This window comes from Stegostoma tigrinum, chromosome 7, assembly GCF_030684315.1.
Source record: "Stegostoma tigrinum isolate sSteTig4 chromosome 7, sSteTig4.hap1, whole genome shotgun sequence".
NCBI classification, from domain to species: Eukaryota; Metazoa; Chordata; class Chondrichthyes; order Orectolobiformes; family Stegostomatidae; genus Stegostoma; species Stegostoma tigrinum.
This window is the reverse complement of record NC_081360.1, coordinates 15,304,021-15,321,829: the sequence shown is the minus strand read 5'-3', so window position 1 is coordinate 15,321,829 and position 17,809 is coordinate 15,304,021. Positions and strand designations below refer to the sequence as shown.

The 17,809-nt window shown below is 40.5% G+C and overlaps 1 protein-coding gene across 2 annotated transcripts in view; it reads right to left on the bottom strand.

Moving 5' to 3' along the window:
* Positions 1 to 13,148, bottom strand: part of usp40 (ubiquitin specific peptidase 40) — a 117,304-nt gene extending 104,156 nt beyond the window's left edge. For both annotated transcript variants that reach the window (XM_048533971.2, XM_048533972.2), the window contains exons 1-2: positions 12,861 to 13,148; positions 5,531 to 5,892 (exon numbers count right to left, since the gene is read on the bottom strand). In XM_048533971.2, the coding sequence (XP_048389928.1) occupies positions 5,531 to 5,735 (205 nt within the window). In that variant the 5' untranslated portion in view covers positions 5,736 to 5,892; positions 12,861 to 13,148. The remainder of the gene's footprint in view (positions 1 to 5,530; positions 5,893 to 12,860) is intronic.
* Positions 13,149 to 17,809: the final 4,661 nt, after the last annotated feature.

Sequence of the window (17,809 nt, the reverse complement as noted above, 5' to 3'; positions counted from 1 at the left end):
GGTCAGTGATGGAGGAGTTGGCTGTTTGTGGATGCAGTACCAAATCAAGCAGTTGCTTTATCCTGGATGGTGTCAAACGTCAAATGCTGTTGCATTCATCTAGGGGAGTGGGGAGAATTCATTCACCCTGCTGTCTTGTACACTGCAGACAGTGGGCAGGCTTTGTGGAGTCAGGAATTGAGTTACTTGCTGCAAGATTCCTAGTCTCTGATCTGTTCTTACAGCCACAGAATTTACATGATTGGTTCAATTCAGTTTCTGGTCAACTGTAACCACCAGGATGTTAATACTGGGAGATTCAGTATTGGTAATTCATTGATCATCAAGGGACGATCGTTAGATTGTCTTGTAGAAGACAGCCACTGCCTGGCACTTGTATGACACAACATGTTCCTTGCCACTTATCAGCCCATATGTCCAGATCTTCTGCATTTCCACATTTACTGCTTCAGTGTCTGAGGTGTTGGAAATGGTGCAGAACATTATAGAGAGTTTTCCCCAATTTCCATGGCAACATAAACCACCTGGGGTAGGAATGCTAATAAATTGACCTTGAAACCCCAACTCTCTTTTATAAAATTAGACAGTTTACAACTCAACATTTGCAACTAGTAATCCAGTCGCTGTCAGAAACAATGGTAGCAGCCTGTGTGCTAAGTATAAACATCTGCACCTTCCTCCCAATAAAACAATCTGCACTCCCTATAATCTATAAGAAACCATCAAGGCTCATTGTGGAGCAGAATCAGAACAGATTACAGAGACTTTTCCCCAGGGCAGGATTGACTGCCATGAGGGGTCATAGTTTTAAGGTATTAGGAGGAAGGTACAGAGGAGACGTCAGAGGGAGGTTCTTCACCCAGAGAGTTGTGAGCACATGGAATAGTTTGCCAGTGGTAGTCGTGGAAGCGGAGTCATTAGTGACATTTAAGCGATTGCTGGGCGTGCACATGGACAACAGTGAATTGAGGGGAATATAGGTTAGGTTATTTTATTTTTGGATTAGGATTATGCCACAGCAAAACATCGTGCGCCGAAGGGCCTGTACTGTGCTGTACTTTTCTATGTTCTATGTTCTTTAACTTTCAAAGTACATGGTCATAAATCACCTTTCACACAATAATTAAATTTCAAATTGTTTCCATGTTCTTGGTTAGGCTATTTAATCAGTGATCTGGTTTGCTCAAAAGGGCAGGAACAACACTGCTCATTTCTGATAGTCCCTCTGGATTTAACACTGGCAGGTGAAAAGTACATCACTTTTTACCCTCTAGAATTAGTCTTTCCTTTGGTTATTCTTTAAAAGCAGATCTTACATTGTCACCAGGGTGCTGACTTTTTAAACTTGGTCTTTAGATTACCATTCTCTTTCAGAACTACAAGTTCTTTAATGTCCACTTATCAAAAAAATCTCAACTAGCCAATCATCCAAGTTGTCTTTCTCCCTTTTAAACACAGGATGATGGTTCTCCCTCACCGTTTAAAGAATCTCATTGAAGCTACATCAATGGTTCAATTGTTACAAGCTCTGTAGACAGCAACCACTTATTCTAATTCAAACTTCCAGTTAATAGCTGTATACATGACATTAAAAAAATTCAATATTTTAGTCTAACTAATAACTGAAAAAATATTACAACTAGATCTTATTTTCTTTTGGAAGGGAACTTGTATTTTAAACTACCGAAAGCAATTTCTCCTTTTACACTTATTGCACTCTCCGAAGAATTATGGGCCTTCCAGCAAACAGTCAAGAGTTGCTCCTTCTTTCAATGGGTTTCCATTTACCAGTTCATTGTGTGAGTAACTTCAAGTGACCACTTCCAGGAATTTTCCTTAGTTTTTGTTAAGTTTCCTAAATGTGTGCACAAAAATCTGTTCAATGATTCTATCCCTTGCTACACCAGGACACATCTCCTGGAATCCTTAGCTGACTGTAGGATGCATCTGTCTAAAGATTGTGTTCTCCCCTACACTGAACTGTGATAGCACATAGGCCAAAACAGTTTCTTCTCTCCACTGACTATACACCAAAATTGCTGTCTGTCTGTAGCTTTCATTGATTTGTAGGGGTGCCTGTAACACAACTTCAAAAATTGCTTCCTCTTCATTCTTCCCATAGCAAAATTAATCACATGAAACTTGTATCTGGGTAGAAATGCTAATTAGCTACTTTATACCTAGACCTTTTTTTAAATCTAAGAAGTAAATGGACAGTTAACAACAGCACAACTGTTCACAACCTGAAATTTTCAACACCTTTCCAGGACTTTAACAGAATGTTGCTTCTGCTGTGGTCTTCAACAGAGAACACCATGCACATCGCCCCAGTGGCAAACTCTGGTCTCAATTTGATCTTTAACCATCCCTGGCCTGTTGTCAAGCAGACTTCACATGACTCCCTCCAGTTTGACTTGAATTAAAGACAGTGCCAAACTATGATAATCTTATTAATCTCAATGATAATTTTTACAAGTCCTGATAATTCTTTCTTATAGGCTCTCATTATTTTACATTCAGTTACCTTCCCAATTGGTACAATCTTTACCCAATTGCTTGTAAGCACGTTCCACAGTTTCTTCACTTTGAAGTGTTTTTCTCCGCTCTAGGACTCAAATCCATCAACGTAATTTCACACTGACAGCATCAGTTGGAGACAAGTGATTTTGGTGTAAAACAATCTCATTGTTCCAACATAACAAAGTGTAGAGCTGGATGAACACAGCAGGCCAAGCAGCATCTTAGGAGCACAAAATCTGACATTTCAGGCCTAGGCCCTTCATCAGAAATGGATTTCTGCTGCTGTATTCTGTTTTGACACCTGTGACTTAGGATCTACGAGGGCATTCAACCAAGAGAAACAAAATTTGTGATTAATGCGTTTCAACTCTTTGCTGTCAATCTAAAGTTTACAGTTTATTTATTTTCAAAAATCTTAGCTTTTGATTGTCTGGATATGGCTTTACTCAAAATGGTAATTTCTGCAGCAGATTACAAATAGTTTCCAATTTCATTAGAATACTCAGTTTGAATGTATTTCATTACTATACCTCGAAATAGCGGTACTTTACCTCATGCTAGGGCATTTCCTCAATATGTGATCAATATAATTAACAGGCAACTTCGACAATATTCCAACAATAACAGGCCCACTGATTTAAGTCTAGTTCAAAGTTATTCTATACTATGGAACAGTAAACAATTTCCAACCAGACCCTATACCGAAATGTTTTATTTCGATAATGCTTTATAGAAAAACATGCATCTCTTGCTAATATTTGGGACTAAACCAATATTGTATTTCAAATAACAAACCTTTCGCGCCTTTATCAGACAACATCAGAGCTAATTCACCTTCAAATACATAAGGTTTAATGTTATAATTTACAGTCAGAGTAAATACATTCAATGGTACTGATTTGTTACAAACCACTCACTGGCAGAGTTTTCTGGACTGACACAGGATTTTCTTACAAACGTCATTGGCTCAGCTTTCAACTTCCTGTCTTTGCTTGCTCCATCATACGGCAAAAGTAATATTTTGGCCTCCTTGCATCAGATTTAATGTCTCCCATTGTCTCTTTCACTACTGAGAAGAACTGCGATATCATTTCTGATTCTAATAAATATTATGTTCACTATTATGTCTTCTGTCCAAGGCTTCTCTGTGGGTTTGCAGACAAAGATTTGCTGTCACCAATGTGTTATAGAGTCATACAGCACAGAGACAGACCCTTCGGTCTAATCAGTCCATGCCAAACGTAATTCCAAACCAAACTAGTCTCAACTGCTTGGTCCTGGTCCATGTCCCTCCAAACCTTCCCTGTTCACGTACTTATCCAAAAGCCTTTTCAGCATCATAATTGCATCCACATCCACCATGTCCTCAGGAAATTCATTCCACGTGAACTACCCTGTGTAAAAAATTTGGCCCTCATGTCTTTTTTAAAATCTCTCTCCTTGCACCATAAAAACGTACTCCCAGTCTTGAAATTTCCCCCATCCGAGGGAAAAGACAACTACCATTAAATCCAAATATTCCCCTTCATAAGTGTCATGTTATGGGATAATCCATAATGCTCAGCCAAAACAACTACTTCCTTTATTTTGTAAGCAATATAGTCTTCTCAGTGGTATTTGATTCCTAAAGGAATGTGACTTTCAATTTTTCACTAAGAAGACGAGTCTAAAGCTTTCAAAACAAAACAAATTCCTGGCAAAACTCAGACTGGGAGCACCTGTGGGAAGAAAGCAGACTTAACATTTCAAATCTGGTGACTCTTCATCACAACTCACATTCCACATCTTATTCCTCAGGTGATTGCCACCGGTTCAAACTTACCTTACATGGATTCCAACTGAAGTTTCATCCTTAGTGTTTTGAAACCACCCAAAAGGGTTCTGATGAAGAATCACTGGTCTTGAAATGTTAGCTCTGCTTTCTTCTCACAGATGCTGCAAGACCTGCTGAGTTTCACCTGAAATTTCTGCTTGTTTCAGATCTCCAGCATCTGCAGTTCCTTTTTATTTAAGGTTTTCAAACTGGTCAAGCGTCATTGGGCGATAACACTGAACAAAAATCATTGATCAAAGACCATTTCTTTACCTCTAGCAAATTCCACAAATGTTTCTTACTGTCTTTTACTTAAATTTCTAAATTTTTGATTATAAACTGCTGAAACTAATACAAATTAAGCATAGCAATCTTAGCTATTTCACAATCTGATCAAAGAGCCAGCACTGGAAGAGTGCAGTGGTCTTGCAGGAATGAAGGAGAATACAAAGGTTGAGGAGGAAATGTCGTGAACAATTTGACAGCAAGGGTGAGAACTGAGGCATTGGTGAGTCAGGAGTCAAGGCAGGTCAGTTGGCACAAGGGTGACAGGTGAAGGAGACCTGATGCAAGTTAGGATACAAACTACAATTTTTGAATGAACTCAAATTTACAGCAAGTGCAAGGTGGGAAGTCAAGCAGAAGGGCTTTGGATTAGTGGAGACTAAATTTAACACACCAAATGATCTGAAGTTTGGTGATGTTAGAGGTTGAAGTAATGGCATTGATGGCGAACAGCATGTAGAATTGGAAGTTAACTCCAAATAATACCAGAACTCCAAAGTTATGTATAATCTGGCTAAGCCTCAATGGCCATAGAGACAATATGAGATAATAGCTTTTAAAAAAAAATGGAGTTTACACGGTTGTCTGAAATTGATGGTTGAGGCTTTTCCAAGCTAAAGTGAAAGAAAATTCTGCTCATCCAATACTAGATTGCTGGATAGAAGATACCTTCTTACCATCAGTCTTCACTGGTCGCTCCAATGAAGTCTGTGTGCACTGACCTATTGTAATACCTTTCTCATTGTTTCATTTAAGTAAAATAATTCAATGCCAATCACTGAAAACACAAAGACAGGTAATAGCGAAATGACTGTTGCATTTGCAAGAAAAAAAAAGCCGTGTTTTGAAGAACTAGTTATTCTGATCAACCCTAATGCTTTCCCCCCCCCATTTCACTTTCAAATAACTTACCTCGGAATTCAGGTGTATATAGCAAGGTCTGAAGCAGTGAGTTGAGGTAGCAGGTGCCCCCCTGATTTTTGATTCCACTGAGGTTACTGGCTGCTCGGTGTGGTGGTGGGTCAGTGTCCTTTTTCCTAGATTTCCACCCATTCATAGTTTTGTTCTCAGAAACAAATCCAACATCTTCCTCTTCTTCAAACATGTCCCCAAACATCCTGCAGAATTCGAGGCACGCAACCTCTCATTCAGTTGCTTTAGCCAAACAAACCAAATGTGCAGCTCTAAAGTTTACTGCTATCTCATTTTTAGCAACATTAGCTGTTTTGATTTGTGGATAGCTGTAGATTTGAAGTTCAAACAGTGTATTTCCCCTGAAACAAAAAAAAATACTTGCAAGTTATAAAATCAAAGAATGATACAGGACAGACTTGAGGGCATTAAACCAGTAGAATCTGCTTTTGGTTGAACTATCTAACTAGCCCCATTCCCCATCTCTTTCACCTAAAGTGTGACCTTTTCTCAAATGATTATTGTACTCCTTCCATGATTCTTTCAGTCAGTGTGTTCTTGAACACAACTCACTGTGTAATAAAATGTTCCTTCATGTCACCTCCGATATTTTTTGCTAATCATCCTAAATGTATCCTTTGGTTACTGACCATTCTGTCCTGGAAGCAGTTTGTCCTTCATTAGTCTGTCAGTGCACACTGAAAAAATAGGCAATAGCATAAATGGTTAACCAATATATACTCCATTGTCACAAAAAGTACATCAGCAATTTCTAACTTAATAGTTTTAGGTTAGAAATAAGGAGGAGTTATCATAATGATTCCTGATTTATATTCCTGAGTTGCTCATATCCAGCAGTTTGTTAAGATTGTTATACTGCACTTGGGAGATAAGAACAATTAGATCACCCGAGTATCAAGTTACCAAGGGCGAAACACTAAGTAAATGAAGATTCCTAATTAGCAAGATTTACATGAAATATTAACTAGGAAAGCAACAGCTATAAATATATTATAAAACAAAAATTAAAAGTGTTGGTAACTGTCAGAAAAATCAGACAGAATTTGCAGAGTGAGCAGACAAGTTTATGTTTCAGGAACGCGTAACTTAACTCCTGCCAGACTGAGAGGTTTCTGGGGCTTGGAGAAACCAACTTTCACAGGGCACTTCTGAATTCTCATGCTCTCACATGCTGTATATGGGTATGAAACGATTAAAACTTGATGTAGCGCAAAAAACACCATCTCCTGTGATGATGCCATGGGGACTTGGTCAAAGGAGCACCTTGGAAGAGACAGACTTGGGGTTAATATGATCCCAACAGTCCCTGTAAAAATGTAAACCATATTCATGCAATCTGGAAGAATTTCTATAAATACCTAAAAACTTCATATTGTTTAGTCAACAAGACTTTCTAGTTAAACCAGTTCATTAGATACCCTAACATTCACTAGACAACTTCATGCTCAAAGCAACTCATACATAACATCAGGTGCATGTATATTCATATATTGGCTGTTTAAACTTATTTTAATGAATAATTGATCATTAAGAATTAAACTGATCAGTTGTTACGAATCAACGCAGGCCTTACGACTTCTCTGTATAAAGCTTTTTGGCCACTTATACTACTACCAAGATTTGAATAAGGTACTCATTCATGGGGATCCAATGTTCTTACAGCAAAACCTTAATACAATGTAAGCTGATGGTAAGGTTCAATACATCAGGAACAGCAATAATAAAGCTTCAGCAGTTTACACTTCACTGCCATGAGATATAACTCCAGATCTTAAATACTTCATCTGCTTGCTATTTGCACAGATTTAGCTTATAACATTGCTGGTGTACTGTATTCAATCCAGAAACTGCAAAAAGTCTCAAAAGTAAGGAAACTGTGTGAATTTGATAATGATTGGTGGACAGTTGCCACATTCACCCTGAGCACCTCTCAACTTAATGGCACTCAGCAATTGTTTTATCAGCCTGTTCAGACATGTTATGACGCACGTCTGGGGCAGGTGGAGCTTGAACTCAAACAAGAGCCTTTAATGATATCTGTATTCTTGGTCATGCGAGCAGATCATAACGATATAATGGCATGCTTTTATTTACTACTACATCAACAAATAATCAGCATTAAATAAAAACAGATACATCACGTGGATGCTTTTTGTTTAGAAAGTTGTTTAGAAGTGCAGTTGAATAAAAGTAGCTTTCACCGCAGCCTGAGATGAATTATGAGTTTATAGCAATTTGAGAAACATCAATTTGCTGAAATGCTATTACTTGAGATCCTTCAATCAAATTTTAAGCAGTCACCACTACCACCACTTCCACAAATTTGTTTTTAATATAGCTGTGCTTAAAAACACATGCAAATTCAACCTTACCTTTAAAGGAACATACAAAAACCTCATGAAATTATACTTTAAAGTTTACAGATGCATTAACTGTATTTGTTATAAGAATGTTATGCATCCAAAATGTCGTGGTTATAGTGAACCAAGTTGGAATGCACCTAAACAAGCAAGGCCTGAGGCTAAAGCATGTGCTACAACCCTAAACTGACGTGAACTAAAGAATTCCTAAAATCTAGTATGATTGAGCATGAAACAGTAAAGACTGTCTCCGATATAATTTTCTCTCCAGTATTCTGCGTTTGTCAATGCCATCTAGCCACTATGGTAGATAACATTAAGTGGCTCCCTTTCCTTTGGCACCATCTTCAAGGCTACCATTAATCATTCAAATTTCCACTCGCGATTCATTCCAACTCTGACGTTGCAAAGGAACACACCAGAATAAATGGAGTAAAGATTGATTTGACTGAAATAAGTAAGCTATTAGGTACGAATGATAATAGAAGATGGCAGATTTGTTGCACGAGTTAGAAGGATAGAGATAGTTAGAAGTACATTCATGAAAATGAAGCATGTTTTAATAAGAACAAAATTCATTGGATTCTAGATTCTACTTTCTTGAGTGCCTCAGAAACCAAGGCAATAAGTAAAAGTCTATGGACTTAGGCTTAGTTGAATGGGAAATGTCTGTGCGCTTGTAAATTAACTACACAGAATGAAAGGTGGTGCTGAACAGAGAAGCATGGTATACAATGACGGCCGACCTCTTGGTGAGAATAGCTAGAAGAAACAACTGTCTACCTTATCGTATACCTTCCCTTTAATTTTTCTTTGCACCCCTTTCCTTTATTTGCAGAAGACCTATAACATTTCTAAGTTACAGTGTATCTCAGTTCTGAAGAAGGTCATTGACCCAAGGCATTAACTCTTCATCTCCCTGTCTACTGGTGCTGCCTGGCCCAAATAGTTCCAGCATCTTACATATTAAAGACTTTCGGCATTCATCGTATTTCGCTGTTGAATCAGTAGGAAGTTTGAGTGGGATTGAACACAGAATTATTGAAGCCCAAAAGATGGCCATTCAACATGCCTGCACCAGATCTCTGAATGAGCATTTCCACATGAAGCTGGTCTCTGAAATCCTGCATTACTTCTTTTCAAATAACAGTCCAACACCTTTTTGAATGCATTGAATATGCCTACATCCAATGGACTCTCAGACTGTGTATTCCAGAGCCTCACTGTGTGAAAAGCTATTTCTCAAATCAATTTTCCTTCTTTTGTCAATTATGTGAATAATTAATTAAATGTGTGCCATCCTGTTCTCAATCCTATCACAAATGGAATATATCGTCCCTGATCAGACCTTCACGTCTTTGAATATCTCAAACAGATCTCCTCTTGGGTTTCTCTCCAAATAAAGCAGTCATAACTTCTCTAGTCTCCCTGTGTAATTGAACTTCCTGGAACCATTCCCATGAAACTTTTCTGCCCACTTCACATCCTCCCTGAAACATGGTTCCCAGAAACAGGATGCAATGTTTCATGTCTCAAGAAGCAAGTTACTATAGTTCAGTGCCTCCCATGCTTCCTATAGTACAGTGACCCCATTTTGCAGCTTGAAAATTAACACAATCCATTAAGAATCAAGGTTGAAAGGATCCCCTCCTGTGCAAGAGGGCACACGTCCCTCAGTGTAGAATGGAGATGCTAAAACTCAAGTGTTCAATAGAGCTCACAGAGGTAAAATATCAGTTTGTAGTCTCAGGCTGAGTCATAGACATGTACAGCACAGAAACAGATCCTTCGGTCCAACTTGTCCATGGCAGCCAGATATCCTAGATAAATTTAATCCCATTTGCCAGCATATTCCTCTAAACCATTCCTATTCATATACCCATCCATATGCCTTTTAAATGTTGTGATTATACTAGCTTCCAACACTTTCTTTGGTAGCTCATTCCATACACGCACCACCCTGTGTGAAAAGTTGCCTTTAAATCCCTGTTAAATCTTTTCTCGCTGCCCTTAATCCTATGTCTTCTAATTTTGGACTCCTCCACCGGGGGAAAAGACCTCGTCTATTTATGCTATCCATGCACATCATGATTTTATAAACCTTGAATAGGTCACCCTCAGCCTCCAATGCTCCAGGGAAGATAGCCCCAGTCTATTTAGCCTCTCCCTAGCTCAAACCCTCCAACCCTGACAACATCCTTGTAAATAATTTCTGACTCTTTCAAATTTCACAACATCCTTCCTATAGGAGGGAGAACAGAATTGCACACAGTATTCCAAAAGTGTCTGTACAGCCGCAACATGACCTTCCAACTCCTATACTCAATACAGTGACCAATAAAGGCAAGCAGACCAAACGCCTTCTTCACTATCCTATCGACCTACGATTCCACTTTCAAGAAACTATGAACTATGAATCATCAGATCAAGATCCCATTGTAACCCAAAGTAACCTTCTGCACTGTCTAGTACACCTCCAATTTTGATGTCATCTGCAAACTTACTAACCATACCACCTATGTTCACATCAAAATCATTTACATAAATGTTGAAAAGCAGTGGACCTCGCACCAATCCTTGTAGCACAACACTGGTCCAGCCACCAGGTAGAAAAGCAACCCTCCACCATCAAGCTGTCTTCTACCTTTGAACCAGTCCTGTAGCCAAATGGCTAGTTTTCTCTGCATTCCATGCCATCTGACCTTGCCAACCAGTCTACCATGTGGAACCTTGTTGAACACCTTACTGAAGGCCATACAAATCACGTCCACCACTCTGCCCTCATCAATCCTCTTTGTTACTTCTTCAAAAAACTTATCAAGTTAGCGAGACAATTCACATAAGAACACAAGAACTAGGCACAGGAGTAGGCCATCTGGACCCTCAAGCCTGCCCTGCCATAAGATCGTGGCTGATCTTTGAGACCCAGCTCCACTTACCTGCCCACTCACCATAGTCCTTAATTCTTTTACTGTTCAAAAATGTGTCTAGCCTTGCCTTAAACACATTCAGCGAGGTAGCTTCAACCACTTCACTAGGCAGGGAATGCCACAGATTGACAACCCTTTGTGTGAAGGAGTTCCTCCTAACCTCAGTCCCACATCTGCTTCCGTTTATTTTGAGGCTATGGCCTCAAGTCCTAGTTTCACTTGCTAGCAGAAACAACTTTCCTGTCTCCACCTTATCTATTTCCTTCATAATCTTATGTGTTTCTAAGAGATCTCCCATCATTCTTCTGAATTCCAACGAGTATAATTCCAGTCTACTCAGTCTCACCTCATAACCCAACTCTCTCAACTCTGGAATCAACCGGGTGAATCTCCTCTGCACACCCTCCAGTGCTAGTATATCATCTTCTCAAGTAAGGAGACCAAAACTGCACACAGTGCTCCAGGTGTGGCCTCACCAGGACCCTATACAGCTGCAGCATAGCCTCCCTGTTTTTAAACTCCATCCCTCCAGCAAGTGCAGTCAAAATTCCATTTGCCTTTTTAATCCCTGCTGCACCTGCAATCCCACCTTCAGTGACTCATGCACAAGGACACCCAAGCCCCTTTGCACAGCATCACGCTGCAATTTTTTACCATTTAAAACATAGTCCATTTTGCTGTTATTCCTACCAAAATGGATGACTTCACACTTATTAACACTGTACTCCATCTGACAGACCTTCGCCCACTCACTTACACTATCTATATTTCAGTGTCTTCGGCACACTTTGCTCTACCACTCACCTTAATGTCATCTGCAAATTTTGACACACGTCACTTAGTCCCTAACTCCAAATCATATATGTAAATGTAAACAAATGAGGTCCAAACACTGATCCCTGAGGCACACTACTAGCCACTGACTGCCAACCAGAAAAACACCCATTTACCCCTACTCTTTGCTTTCTACTGGTCAACCAATCCTCTATCCATGCCAATACATTACCTGTATTACCGTGCAACTTTATCTTATGTAGCAGCCTTTGGTGTGGCACCTTGTCAAATGCCTTCTGGAAATCCAGATGCACCACATCCACAGGTTCCCCATTGTCCACCATGCAAGTAATGTCCTCAAAGAATTCCACCAAATTAGTTAAACATGACCTACCATTCATGAACCCATGCTGGGTGTTCCCAATGGGACTGCTTACATCCAGATGTCTTGCTATTTCTTCGTTAATGATAGATTCAAGCATTTTCCCCACAACCAAAGTTAAGTCAACAGGCCTATAACTACCTGCTTTTTGTCTATTTCTTTTTTTAAACAGTGGCAGCACATTGGCTGTTTTCCAATCTGCGGGAACCACCCCAGAGTCCAGTGAATTTTGGTAAATTCACAATTTGGTAAATGCACAAAGCCATGTTGACTATCGCTACTCAGTCCATGCCTTTCCAAATACATGTGACTTCCATCCCTCAGGAATGCTTCCAACAATGTCAGACACAGCAGTCCATAGTTCCCTGGCTTTTCCCTACCAGCTTTCTTAATTAGTGCACCACATTAGCCAACATCTTGTCTTCCAGCATCTCACCTGTGGCTATCCATGAAATAAAATACCTCAGCAAGGCACCCAGCAATCACTTCCCTAGCTTCCCACAGAATTTTAAGGTACACCCGATCAGGTCCCAGGAATTTATCCACTTTTATGGGTCTTAAGACATCGGGCACTTCTTCCTTCACAGTATGGATATTTTTCAAGATGTCGCTACTTATTTCCCCACTTGGGACCTTGAACCACACCTTTGGCAAGTCGTGTGGCTATGTGGGAAATTTCTGACCATTTGAAGATAAATCAATGCAGAGTGACATCTCTGAACTCCAAAGTCTCAAATTAAAGATGTGGTGGAGATTAAGGCACACAGAGAGGAAACTGATGCCTACCAGCTTCTTTTTTGCCTCTCTGTTAATATCTGCAACAGCAGAAGTATGCATAAGACATAATTAAACAAAAGTCTTACCATTCCTACAATTCCACTAGTCTGTAACTTGCATCCACAGACTGTAGAACCTTCCAGAACAGAAAAGAAGCACATTTAAGAGAGAAAAGGGCCAACTTCGGGCCCAGCAACACGCACTTCGACTCGTAGCTGAGGTTATTATTATTTTGATTTGATTTCTATCCCGATTTTTGTCTAATAGCAGAGAAGGAAACGTTTAAATCCAGAATGAGTGCCTGACATTGACTTATCTTGCAGCAACTGCGTCTGCCCGGGAACCCCCCACAAACAGCCATGACTGTTCATCGGCTGCTGAATGCGCCTGCGCCGCCGCGTTGCAAGCTGGGTTCTGTAGTCTCCAACGTGTTGTTTAGTACGGAGAGGGTGGGATGAAGAACTACAATACCCAGCTGCCTATTAGACTGTTCTTAAGTTCTCCTGTGAGGAGGCAAACTTTGGAAGGCTGGAACGACATAAAGCGATTCAACAACTTTCCTTCTCACTAAGTAATCAAATACATATATAAGCACCCTGATCCTGATGACTATGGGTTAATGTCTCACTCCTGGCCTAACATTACAGGTGTAGGACCGAAAGAGTACTTGCCAAGGGTGCCTTCTTTTTGGATGAAGCTTGAAGCCAAAGCCCAGTCGCTGCTGAACTTGTATGTTAAAAAAATGCCCAGTGGCAATAATTCGAAGTATATATAGTCCTCTGCAGTTTCCTATGATATAACAGTAACTAAAATTCAAAGATTTTTAATTGGTTAAAAAGGGTCTTGAGATCTCCCATATACAGAAAAATCCCAATATAAGACATAGGCGTGGAAGTAAGGCCATTTGGCCCATCGAGTCCACTCTGCCATTTAATCATGGCTGATGCGCATTTCAACCCCACTTCCCTGCACTCTCCCCGTAGCCCTTAATTCCTTGTGAGATCAAGAATTTATCAATCTCCACCTTGAAGACATTTAATGTCCCGGCCTCCACTGCAATCCATGGCAATGAATTCCACAGGCCAACCACTCTCTGGCTGAAGGAATGTCTCCTCATTTCTGTTTTAAATTGACTCCCTCTAATTCTAAGGCTATGCCCACGGGTCCTAGTCTCTCTGCCTAATGGAAACAACTTCCCAACGTCCACCCTTCCTAAGCCATGCATTATCTTGTAAGTTTCTATCAGATCTCCCCTCAACCTTCTAAACCTTCTAAACTCTAATGAATACAATCCCAGGATCCTCAACCCTTCATCGTACGTTAAACCTAGCATTTCCAGGGATCATCTGTGTGAAATCATGTTCCGTGATCATCCATGTTCCTTCCTTAATGCAAGAAACTCCATTAGAGAACTATGAAAAAGGCTCAAATTCAGTGAAAATTCAAATAGCGTTTTGTTGTTAGTTAGCTGAATAAAACAATGTGAATACATGCATGTGCTAGCTCATTCAGCAACAAACAAACAAACAAGGTTAAGGTCATGCCCCTACATGTTCTTAAATTTGAATTGAACATGATTTAACTTGATTTTTAAACAGTGGGTACGATATACCTTGTTTCTTCATAGAAACATTTGTCATGTGCTGAAAATTTTGTCAAACATTAAGATTGACAAGTCGCCAGGCCCAGACCAGATTTGTCCTCGGCTGCTTTGGGAAGCGAGAAATGCAATTGCTTCGCCACTTGCGAAGATCTTTGCATCCTCGCTCTCCACTGGAGTCGTACCTGAGGACTGGAGAGAGGCAAATGTAATTCCTCTCTTCAAGAAAGGAAATAGGGAAATCCCTGGCAATTACAGACCAGTAAGTCTCACATCTGTCGTCTGCAAGGTGTTAGAAAGGATTCTGAGGGATAGGATTTATGACCATCTGGAAGAGCATGGCTTGATCAAATACAGTCAACACGGCTTTGTGAGGGGTAGGTCATGCCTCACAAACCTTATCGAGTTTTTTGAGGATGTGACTAGAATAGTTGATGAGGGTCGAGCTGTGGATGTGGTGTATATGGACTTCAGTAAGGCATTTGATAAGGTTCCCCATGGTAGGCTCATTCAGAAGGTCAGGAGGAATGGGATACAGGGGAACTTAGCTGCCTGGATACAGAATTGGCTGGCCAACAGAAGACAGTGAGTGGTAGTAGAAGGAAAATATTCTGCCTGGAAGTCAGTGGTGAGTGGGGTTCCACAGGGCTCTGTCCTTCGGCCTCTACTGTTTGTAATTTTTATTAATGACTTGGATGAGGGGATTGAAGGATGGGTCAGCAAGTTTGCAGACGACACAAAGGTCGGAGGTGTCATTGACAGTATAGAGGGCTGTTGTAGGCTGCAGCGGGACATTGACAGGATGCAGAGATGGGCTGAGAGGTGGCAGATGGAGTTCAACCTGGATAAATGCGAGGTGATGCATTTTGGAAGGTCGAATTTGAAAGCTGAGTACCGGATTAAGGATAGGATTCTTGGCAGTGTGGAGGAACAGAGGGATCTTGGTGTGCAGATACATAGATCCCTTAAAATGGCCACCCAAGTGGACAGGGTTGTTAAGAAAGCATATGGTGTTTTGGCTTTCATTAACAGGGGGATTGAGTTTAAGAGTCGTGAGATCTTGTTGCAGCTCTATAAAACTTTGGTTAGACCGCACTTGGAATACTGCGTCCAGTTCTGGTCGCCGTATTATAGGAAAGATGTGGATGCTTTGGAGAGGGTTCAGAGGAGGTTTACCAGGATGCTGCCTGGACTGGAGGGCTTATCTTATGAAGAGAGGTTGACTGAGCTCGGTCTCTTTTCATTGGAGAAAAGGAGGAGGAGAGGGGACCAAATTGTGGTATACAAGATAATGAGAGGCATAGATAGAGGTGATAGCCAGAGACTATTTCCCAGGGCAGAAATGGCTAGCACGAGGGATCATAGTTTTAAGCTGGTTGGTGGAAAGTATAGACGGGATGTTAGAGGCGGGTTCTTTACACAGAGAGTTGTGAGAGCATGGAATGCATTGCCAGCAGCAGTTGTGGAAGCAAGGTCATTGGGGTCATTTAAGAGACTGCTGGACATGCATATGGCCACAGAAATTTGAGGGTGCATACATGAGGATCAATGGTCGGCACAACATTGTGGGCTGAAGGGCCTGGTCTGTGCTGTACTGTTCTATGTTCTATGTTCTATGTTCTAAACTCTTCCTCTGGAATAAGATTATCTAATGAGAGAGCAGCATTAGTCCACAAGGACTATGGTGACAGGCCATAGCTGGGGTGCTGTGTGCAATTTTAGTCGCCACACTAGAAGAAGAATGTGATTGCACTGAGAGAGGGTACAGAAGAGATTTCCTTCAAGCAGAGAACGTTGAAGGGGTCCTGACAGAGTTATGATGGGGTCTAGATATTGAGAAATATTTTCTCTTAGTAGAGGAGTCAATAACTAAGGGGCACAGATTAAAGGTAAGGATCAGGAAGTGTATACAGTATTTGAGGGGAAAAAATGAGAGTGCCGTGGGTACCTGAAATTGCCTAAGAGGGTGGTGGAGGCAAGAACTCTCGTCATTTAAGAACTATGTAGGTGAACCCTTGAAAGGCGAAAGCCAACTGCTGGAAAATGGAAATAGAATGCTTGATGATTGGCACAGACACAATAAGCTAAAGGCCTCTTTGTGCTGAAAGATTTAGCAAAGATTTGTAGCTTGGGTTGCGGTTGAGGTTGTTGACTTGCACACCGAGCTGGCTTGTTTTTGTTCATGCTGACTCAGTCAAACATCCTGAGCCTGTGAAAGGCACGTCATTCATCTGAGTTTTCTACGTGTTTACTCTGCTCATAAAGGACAGCATAACATAATATGTACAAGAACTATTTTATTTCTTTGCTTGATAGCTTACCAAGCCATCAGTTAATGTGCATGGTGACCTATTTAATGGACCAAGTTTATTACCTTCTATCCATATACTGTCTGTTTCTGTTTTGAACATAGAGTCTCTAACTCCATCTGTACCCAGAGAGGAAACACAACAGAAACTGAATTACAGGAGGCTCTACAGAAACTTGCACTCAAGATCCAACTCCCCCCCACCACCTTGTTTCTATCCCATAATAGAATTCAGAAAACAATACTAACTCAGTATTAATTAGTAAACAATTTCACTGAACCAGGTGTTGATGCAGTGAATGTCGGACTATTGCATTCAGAAAAACTTGAGAGATTAAAGTGCCCTCGTTATCTTGTTAGAGCAGAGCACAGGGAGCTTCGTCCTGTTTTTTAACCCACAAAAAGCCCTGTCTGTGAATGTAGGGGAGCATAAGAAAACCTATTTTTATCATCAAATCTGTGCTAGATCCAAATATGTGGGGAAGGTGGAGATCTTGAAAATACGATGCTAACTAACTGCCCATCTTTCTCGGTAACAGTGAACATTTGTTTAGTGCCTTCAGTGTAGTCAACCATCTCAGAATGTCTTGCAGGAAATCCCCAAGCTACCTAAAGAGATATGAGACCAGCTGACTAAAAGCTTGATCAAAAGGGATAATATTTTAAAGGGTGTTTTAAAGGCAGAAAATGAGGTAGAGTGCTTTAGTTAAAGAATTGCAGAGTTTAAGGCCTGGGCAACTGTAAGCACAAATGGTTAAGCAATTAAAATTGCTCATGTTAAAAAGCCCTGAATTAGATGACAGAGATCTTGCACGGTTGTGAGGATTAGGGATTATAGAGTTCGGGTGGGGTGAGTCCATGGAGAAGTTTGAAAAACATGCACGGGACTGTTAAAATGTTGCTTGTTTGGAACCAATAAAACTCAACACGTGGTTAATAGAGAAACAGAACTTAGTATGAATTAAGATTTGGCTGTTTGTATTTCAAATAATATCAAGTTTACAGAGGGTAAAATGTAAGAGACTAGCTGTGAGTGCTTTTGTACAGTCTTATTTGCAACAAAGGCAGGAAGGAGGGTTACAACATCAGAAGAGCTGAATCAGAGATTTAAAGCAAATGTGACTGAA